The sequence below is a fragment of the Alternaria ventricosa genome (assembly GCF_023758065.1).
Source record: "Alternaria ventricosa strain BMP 2768 chromosome Unknown scaffold_1, whole genome shotgun sequence".
NCBI classification, from domain to species: Eukaryota; Fungi; Ascomycota; class Dothideomycetes; order Pleosporales; family Pleosporaceae; genus Alternaria; species Alternaria ventricosa.
In genome coordinates, this window is record NW_026055681.1 from 25,396 (window position 1) to 35,026 (window position 9,631).

The 9,631-nt window shown below is 50.8% G+C and overlaps 1 protein-coding gene across 1 annotated transcript; it reads left to right on the plus strand.

Moving 5' to 3' along the window:
* Nucleotides 1–379: 379 nt before the first annotated feature.
* Nucleotides 380–2,048, plus strand: J4E93_000012 (uncharacterized protein; the record flags this gene model as incomplete). The annotated part of the gene is made up of 2 exons (XM_049337977.1): nucleotides 380–562; nucleotides 624–2,048. 2 exons carry the CDS (start codon nucleotides 380–382, stop codon nucleotides 2,046–2,048), a joined length of 1,608 nt encoding a protein of 535 aa, XP_049203862.1.
* Nucleotides 2,049–9,631: the final 7,583 nt, after the last annotated feature.

Genomic DNA, 9,631 nt, shown 5'->3' on the forward strand with positions numbered 1-9,631 from the left:
CGCACACGTACTTGGGGAGACGGCCTAGCCCCAAATGAGGATAGCCCCAGATCCCATCGTACTGGCCTTGGAAACTACTCATGTAGTGGCCGCCAAAACCTAGGTACCATCGTACATTACTCGACCGGCATCTTGACTAAATCTTGACCAGCTACGAACTTTCTATCTAGACAAGCCATGGTGTTGCTAGGAAGGTCCCCACCCTGTCTTACAGCACGCCACTGCTCGGGATTACGCCCGGCAGCACCAGACTGGCGGGCTCATACCCTCTTTACTTGTGGCAAAGGAGTCCAGGATGTTATAAGAAAGTGCCCCCGAGTCGTGCTATCCGATTGTTGCTTATCGCACCTCTTACGTCGGCATTTGACATCCAGCCATAATGCGATTTTGCGAATTCGTTCTCCTGGGCTTCTTCCCGGGCATACTACTTGCACAACAGACATTCGAGTCACCTGACTTTGATGTCGCTGCTGCGTTATTGGACAATGGTGTAAACGTCTCTGATATCCCCGGTCTAGCCGATCTATCCAAGCGAACCAGCTCAGGCTCATGCTCAGTCGCTGTAGGTCTCACTGCCTTCATGCGTTATCTTTTGCCAAGTACGATACTGACTACGACTTTAGTGTAGCTCTCTTAAACGCATTTTTGGCGATGCGAAGGTCGAGACTCAAGAAGAGACAGGCTACGGCGTAGCTGTAAATTACTTCTGGTCACAGCAACAGCGCGAAGCACAACCATCTTGCGTCTTCAAACCCGAGGAAGCACGTGATGTTTCCACACTCGTGCTGCTGTCGCGCCTCACTCAATGCCCTTTCGCAGTAAGAAGTGGAGGACATGCAGCATTCACAGGAGCGTCGAGCAACGATGGTGGCATCACTGTCATATTTGAGCGCATGAAGAAGATCACCCTGTCGGAAGACAAGATGGTTGCTGCGATTGGACCCGGTAGCCTCTGGTACGACATCTATTCGACTCTTGCCGAGGACAACCTTGCGGTGATAGGTGGCCGCGTCTCCGCCATCGGTGTCGGAGGTCTCACAACAGGAGGCGGCATCTCGTTCTTTTCTAACGAATACGGCTGGGCATGCGACAACGTTGCGTCTTTCGAGGTCGTTACCGCGTCGGGTTGCATCGTACAAGCAAGCCAGAAGTCGTACCCAGACCTGTACTGGGCATTGAGAGGTGGCGGTAACAATGTCGGTATCGTCACAACCTTCAATCTCGAAACTTTCGCTCACGGCCCGTTAATGCTTGGTGGATCCAGAACATTCCTCGAGACTAGTTTCCCTGCTGCCATCGATGCCTTCGTGAACCTGGGGTCGAATAAAGAGGCCGACCCAAAAGCTGCTCAGTACTTGGCCATCGTCCTGGATGCCGCTACGAACACAAAGATCGCGGTTGCCGAGCTTGAGTATGCCGATCCGGTTCTTGACGCTCCCGTCTTCGATGAGTACCGCAAGATTCCAGCCTTCCAGGACACCTTACAACTGAATACCCTGGCCAACTTCACGCAAGTGCTGAATGAAAGCAACCCCAAGGGGGACCGAGACTCATTCTGGACTGCTTCATCCAAACTGGACTACGAGATGGTCCAATTCATGTTCGATGCCACCTTTGAAGAATTCGAGAAGATCCAAGACGTGGCCGGTATCGTGCCTGCAAACACCTTTCAGGTCATCACCGTCGCGCAGCTCACGCAAATGCAGAAGAAGGGCGGGAACGCACTGGGCCTTTCACCTTCCGACGGTCCAATTCTCCTCATAAACTTGAGTAGCCGCTGGAAAAACAAGGAGGACGACGAGCGGGTGTTGAAGGCGAACGCAAACATCGTCAGGAAGATGGAGGCCGAGGCGAAGCGCAGGGATATGGTCAATGACTACATCTACATGAACTACGCCAGCCAGTTCCAGAATGTAGTTGATAGTTACGGGGAGAGTGCGAATAAGCTGAGGGCTATCGCGCGCAAGTACGACCCTACTGAGGTTTTCCAGAAGCTGCAGCCGGGTTACTTCAAGCTGCAGGGGCCACCAAATAAGAATTGGCCATGATGGTCACTATCATAGGGCAATTCTCTTTCCAAGAAGCCATGAATCAAGCGTATATCAGTATGTTGGTGCAAAATTGACGAGCACTCCCAGCCTCTCCATGCGCTGGGCGGGACGTGATTGCGGCCCGTTCTCCAGATCTATTAGAGCATCATATCAAAGGAATGCATTGTGCACTTACCCTTATTCGATAACCCAGACGTCCATGTTGCGTTGAGAGTTTGCCGACTATAATCATCTAAGATAATGTAGTCTGCAGCGGCCCTGTTCGGTTTCTTTCTCGTATAAGGTGACAGCATCATCAAGGTTGGCTTTAGCCTGATTCGTCGACCTAGGTTACCTAGTACATGGGCGCGCGACTACTACTTTATGCCCGCTGTAATGCTTCAGTCAATCGGCGCGTGTACATGCGCCTTACATCCTCTTATGACAACGTCGCTGGAAAGAATTGGGCATTGCCGGGCTGATACTGGAGTGGCTTGTTGCGCACCGCGTCATGCCCTCATGTCGGCCAGGCAGCCACATTCAGCCCCCATCCTTCGTCCTGTCAGCCGTGGCGGGCTACTTGAGCGTCGCGCCCCCGCTTTTCATCAACCATCCTCCTAGCAGCTTACAAACATTGCGCAACGACGATTACCGACTCCTGAATGGCACTTGACGGTCTGGAAGTAAAATCTGGAGAGTGCGCATTGAAGGAGCCCGACGAAGCCTGCGATAGCGCAAACGCCACATCACCTTACGGCGAGCGACTTCTCCAGCCTAATGAAATCCGACTCCTCACTATTGTTCGCGACACGGATACTCTGCGCCTGATCGTCACCCCACACAAGTTTCAAGATAATCTCCAATACGACGCGGTATCCTATGTCTGGGGAGCGGCAGAAGCTTCTATCAGCGTCCCATGCAATGGGAAGAACCTCGCAGTTACTCCCACTGTTTGGCAGATGCTTCAGCACCTGAACCGAGACCGCTCGTATTGGCTGGACTCTATATGCATCAACCAGCAAGACACCGAAGAGAAGGCGGTACAAATACCGTTGATGCATCGAATCTACTCGCTCGCTGCGTTCGTTGTCATATGGATGGGTCTACCCACACCGCAGAGTGAGAAGTTCATGCTCGGGTTTTCCAGTGCGTTGGAGAAAGAGAGGGAGTGGAAGTCTATGGTCGATCATGATCAGAACACCCAACCTTGGAAGTTGAATCAACGACCAGATCTTTTTGTCAATGATGAGAGTTTCTGGCATGGTATGGTGCAAGTTTGCACGCACCAGTGGTTCAAACGTTTATGGACTTTCCAAGAGACGGTTCTTGCAAAACAACCTATCATGCTGCTAGGACCTCTGTGGCTTCATTTTGAAGAATTTCTTGAATTTACTGTTCAAGGGTATTTCAGTATAGCATCATATATACTCTGGTCTCTGCGGTTTCTAGACATGCGTGACATTTTTGGGGTATCTTTCGAAAGTCTCTCGACCTTAAGGAGATACCGCAGGGACGTTCTGTCAAACGGGGCGGTACTGATCCAGAACATACCCTACCTTCTCCATGCGTTACGCGACCGACATGTAAGGGAGCCAGTGGATCGAGCCTGGGCAATCACCGGATTGTTGAGCTATCACCTCAGATCGAAATTGGAGCCAGAAGTTGACTACAGCGACAAGGCTCGGGTTGACTTCTGGGAAACGCACATGCGGTTCGCGAGGACAATTATAGCCGCAGAGCAAACGCTGTGTCTACTGAAAATACCGCCCATAATTGAGAGAAGGCCGCAATCATCCCCGTCTTGGTGCCCGGCTCTGGAGGGTGTTCCAGCGTGTGGGCTCTACATAACAGGTGCTTGGGCCAATCGTGTGAGCGGATAAGAATATCAACAACTTCTACACGAGGTTGTAGAAGAGGAAGTCCAAGCGCAGCAATCTAGTAACCCGAGGCAGCTGGAGATTCCATTTGTATCCCGCAAATTCATCTCATTCGGGAAGGAGACTGGTTGCCTGCACACTTGCGGTCATCTTTTGGATACAATATCAGAGGTTGTGGATAACCAAGAACCGAGAAGGTGTTACGAACACGTACTGAGCGCAGGTATCTTAGCGCGCAAGATGAGCAACCCTGTACATGCGGCAAATGTGGATGTCTGTACACGTAGCCTCCAACTGGCTTGTCAAACGGCTCGCGGCGCAGAACACAATACCGACAATGTACCTCCAGAGTATCTGATGACTATAATGATGGATACAAGGATCTCCAGAGAAGCAGCGGTTGCTTACAAGGACGGATGGAATACATTCAGAGATGGAGATCTCAAATATTATTACAAACTTCCAGCTGAGCGGCAATTGCGGGCGAATCTCTGGGAAAAAAGATTGCGTAATATAGCTGGTCATTCTTTCTTCAGTACCACTGGGGGCCGCTTCGGTATCGCTACGCCAGGATGCAAGCCCGGTGACAGAGTCTGTGTCTTCCACGGCGAACGCCCCCTTCATATACTACGGTGGTCAAACCCCGAGCACGAAACTGGCGCGCTCCATGGAGAAGGTCCTGCTGAGTTCTGCGGCGTCGCATTTATTCCACACCTTATGAAGCCGCATGAGCAAGAAGCAGCCCGACTTGGACCGGACGAGATCTTTGTTATTGGGTAGCTAATGTCGTAAGCGTGAAGAAAGATCACCGGGCTGGAGGCGCGGTCGCTAGCAACATCATAATGCAGTCCAATAGAACAATGTATAGAGGAGACCCTACAATCTGAAGTATATCTCTCTAGACTGCAAGCTTGTGTCGGGAGTTGTTTTCTACTTACATCTACACCCTAGAGATACGTATTACACTTTATCTCGTCCTGGGTTAATCAAAAAGTTTGTCTCTGCAGACTACAACCTAGTTCTCTAAGTTGTACCGTACTTACATACTACGCCCTGGAGATATACACGCAACTTTGTCTCGTCCTGCGTCAACGTAGAAAATAGCGATTACCTCCTAGTACTGCTTTTATAGGATATATACTAAGTAAAAAGACCATGTCGATTTCAACCGAGCCTCCAATCCAGAACTTCTCTCGTCAACTATGCTTCCAGCTGAACAGCAATTGTGGGCCAAGCTCTAGAGCACACATGATTCTAGTAGTGTATACCTAGGTAGCTGTGCGTAGAAACTTCGCGTGTAAATTACGATCACGTTCCGAGACAGTCTTTCACTCTGTTCTTAGATAAGCTGTTGCCTTATCCCGAATTGTACCAATCCACTTCCTTCTTTCTTAAAGGGTGCCTCGGTTAACCATGAGCAAACATTCAGACCATTCAGATACATCAGACTACGAAAAAATAAAAGTCCAACGGGCCTCCCAAGCCTTTCAAAAGTACCCCTATCTCGTTTGTTCGAATAATGGCCCTGACCTTCCCCTATACGGCCTACCAAGGCGTCGGCGTACCCATTACCTTCGTTGTCGGTCCCGAGGCCAATCCAACGCGATTCGACGTACACCACTCGCTCCTCTCAAAAGTATCGCCTTTATTCACCATGCCCAACGGCCTGCCCCGCATCATACTAAGCGACATCCATCTCCCCCAAGCCGAACCTGATACCTTCCGAACCCTCTTCAAATGGCTATACGAGCGCCAACCCCCTGACTATACAACCGACGCGAAATTGTTGGACCTGATGAAACTGTGGGTAAGACATGTTCATGTACGAACGGGATATAAGACATCCACTGACTTGTCACACCCACATCGTAGATATTGGCCGGCGAACTCGGAATCTGGAGGACTCAAAATACGGTGCTGAGATTGGGTATGGCGCTGATGCAACCGAAGTACTTCGTTTGTCGTCTAGACACGGTCAGATGGGTGTACGAGAACACACCCGCTGGTTCACCGCTGCGTAACTACATCACCGCAATTTTCTGCCAACGCGGTCCACCTATTACACCCCCCATGTTCTCGCCCGAGAACGAACAGCTTGGTATCTTTCGCGACGCAGTAGGGTTCTTGCGTACACTGAATTTAGTTCGCGCGGGCAATCCGACGGGGACGGGCGGATACAACCTCCATGCGCTATTTCCTATCCATCATTCGTGGTCGCCGGGCGAAGGAGAGCTCGCGCCAGTGCGGGTTCGTGGATGTTTGGTAACGGGAGGAGAGGAGGTAGAGTGGATCAAGATCGAATATCCGCTCCCTTCCTTCTTAGTCTGGGGCGCGAAGTGGGAAGTGTTGCCGGACATGCACTTTGTGAGTCAAGACGGCGTTCGAGCGGCGGCACAAGATTTGTTGAAGCAGATCGAGTTCCCGGATAGATCGGGCGCACAAAATATCTAGTGCCGCAGTACTGCGGAGAAGTATCCAGACCCACAAACTCTGGACAATATCTCGTGGATTCAAGCTTGGGCCTTCGTCAGTAGACAGTGTATTTAGCGTTTTGGGGGTAGAGTAGCACATCGTCAGTTTCTTGACCTTCAGAAACTTCTACCTCTCAAACAAGTCACGGGGATACAAGATAACAAGCAAACATGCCAAGCGACTAGAATATGAAGCAGATATCTATTGTAGTGTCGACGTTGACCATAGTTTACCAACTTCCTTTCCCACTGCGAATTTGAGACCGATCAGGTGACAGATACTATCAAGATATCCGTATATACCGCCATTTTGTGTTAAACAGAGAAAGAAACACGTAACGTTTGAGTGATGATGAAGTAAAGCGCGTGGCCACAGGAGTCATGAGCAGCGCTTGCTATGAAATCAGGGAAAGGGTATTGCCAACAGCCAAAGAAATATGTATACAAACGCCAGTACCCCTTTATACCCAGTTTTGTGGTGATACAATGGATATGGAATAAGAATGAATGATCATGAGGACTCATGTAGCGATGCAATACCTAACTTGCAGAGTGTTGTCTTCTTTGGTGTCGCAGGAGATTGTCCTTACGAGAAAAGCCGTCGGTATTATCACAGCCGGGATGTGGGCAGAGGTATTTGGCCGTTGCCAGAGATGAGTCGTTATGTTGTGGTAGGTGCCTCCGCAAATCTTTCGGATAGTCGAAGCTCATGGGACATTTCGAGCACACGTGGGGCTTATCGGTCGAATGTTTCTTCTGATGACGACTATAACGGTAAGCCGACAATCGAGTACGCTTGATCTAGTGACAGGACTTACTTCAAATCACATCGACGGTCAAATGTTTTACTGCAGCCGTCCTCGTCGCAATGAAAACCACCCGGGCAAGGTGCTTGCCGCTTATTGCTTCCCTTCCGATTGCGTCGTGTCGCTAAGCGATCACCAGGGTTATAGGTATCCTCAACATGCGCTTGCACAGTGGCTGGCTGCACCGTCGTCTCGTTTGCATCCATGACTCGTACGTGCTCTCGGAGCAGCGACTGTCCTCCGTTAACAAAGTCGTAGATTGGTGCTAGGTCTGGTTGCGTCCGATCGAAGCCGAGCGGTGGCATGTGCAAGACACTGGGGTCGACGTAAAAAGGGTTCGCTGCGTCATATTGGATTTGTGACTGGTAACGTTAGCATGCTCCATAGAAAAGGGACTCAGGATCCTACCATGTGCCCGTGAAAGCATTGGTACAAGGGCAGGCAGCAAAGCTGGCACAGCACGCCGTCGATGTCAGAGTAGGTTCCGTCCATGGGAGTGTCAGAGACGATGATGTCTGCAAACGGGTTTGACGCTTCCACCGGACCGGAGAGGACAGTAATAATTACTGTGAAGAGCAGCAGCGGGTACATGCTCCGGTGTGTATCTGGATGCCTAAGGACAGGAAGATGTGGGACCGACGAGAATGAGGGAACTAGAGTGTGAGAACGTCAACAGTATGCAAGATCAGACTGTAACAAGGTTGGTACACTATGGTGAAGAGTAGCAAAGCAGGCAAGAAAAAAGTAGAGAAGAGGGCGTAAGGTCAATCGCAGCCGATGCATGCTAAGGGCAGAGGACTGGGGAGGGAGGCCGGCTGCCTGAGGAGCCACATGTCACGGGCAGGTGTGGCTATGTTGATGATGTAGGTGTCGAGCAGCATTCTGGCGGTTTCGCTGCGTCTTACGCGGCGATTTGGTCAGGTTGTTGGGTTAGCAGCGATGAAAGTGCACTCTTGATGCGATGCGACGTGCAATTGTGGTTGTGACGAAGGGACGAGCGACGGCGCCGTGCAGCGATCAATCCGACGGGGTACCTGCGCCATACCATTTTGAGACTTGGTGAGGGGTTGTGCCCGGCTCAACTCCCTACACTCGTGACTTTGGTACTGTGCAAAATTATCGAAACGTTGTAGACCGCAGGATATGTGACTATCTGTCGATTTATCGAGAGTTTAGCGCTGTGAATCAATAGCAACGGACGCCTAGAGCTGAGGTTTACCGCAGACCTTCCGTCGAGTTCCGTCACGTGCAAGTGCGTCATCGCGAGGGAACGCGCGAAACTCACAGCTCTTGCCCAATGTTTGTTCACCCGCATCTTCCACCTCCTTTCACGCATCCTTTCGTTTCTTCTAGCTCGGCAAGTGCTAGTATCTTCTTGTTGGTCTTGTCGCTTAATGGCTCTCGTAGAGGCAGGCGGCAACCAAGTGCGCCCTCGTAAATATAAGACGTTGAACATCATCACAAAATGGGATGACATCTCAAGGAGGTTCAGATGGATACCCTGAGGCTGAGGATGCGTGCTCGATATATAACGACGCGACACCTCCCAAGTCAGCCCTCAGCACAACACGCCACACGTCGTCAACGCAACAAGGCAACCACTGCAGCTGGTGTTGGTACTATTCATATCGCAGGTTGATGAGTCTCATCTGGCGTTTATCCCTTTTGGAAACTGGCAGCGGATACTGCATGCATCGCGCACATCTCATGTCCAATCGTTCGTTGAGGCGTTCCACGATGTTCAAGGCGGGGCGGCCTCCCAGGCAGCAGTCGAGACGGTGTCCGTAAGCAAGGCTCGTCCGAAGAGCATCCTATTGTAACTCGGTGCTACCATGCCCGCCTGCTGCGCCTTTTATATGACTCACAGCCTATCACGCACTTGACCACTTTGGTAGGTACCTTGTTGAGTAGCTCACAAGTAAAGCTGGCATGCATGCGACAGCTGCCCCACATTGCGAATCAGAGCTTCAGATGCGCCATTGCTTCTTGAACCGACGCCTCTCGCAATCAGGTGTCTAAAAACCTGAGACTCGCCCTTACAATAATATGCTTTCTGTACGTGGCCGCAATTATGCGGCTTTAGATCTGGCTGCAAGCTACACGAAAGATCGTGGCCTCCCCTACGACAAAACCAAACATCCAACAGGTCTTGTGTCGTTTAGGAATGCGGAGAACGTAAGCAAGAGTCGAACAGCATTGCTGGAATACTTTGAGTATCAGAGCTAATGCACCGAATAGTTTCTCATGCGCAGAAAAGTGCTCGATTACGTGACGACCAAGGTTGGTCTTTGCACTTGAGCAAAAGGGTCTCACTTAACATATCGTGTAGTGCGTTCCTTCGTTTGAACTCGACACATTGACCTATCATGACGGCCCGTTCGGCTCTCAACGCTTACGACAAGCAATGGCTACCTTCATCAACAAGCGCTTCTTGCCCGCATCAGCTG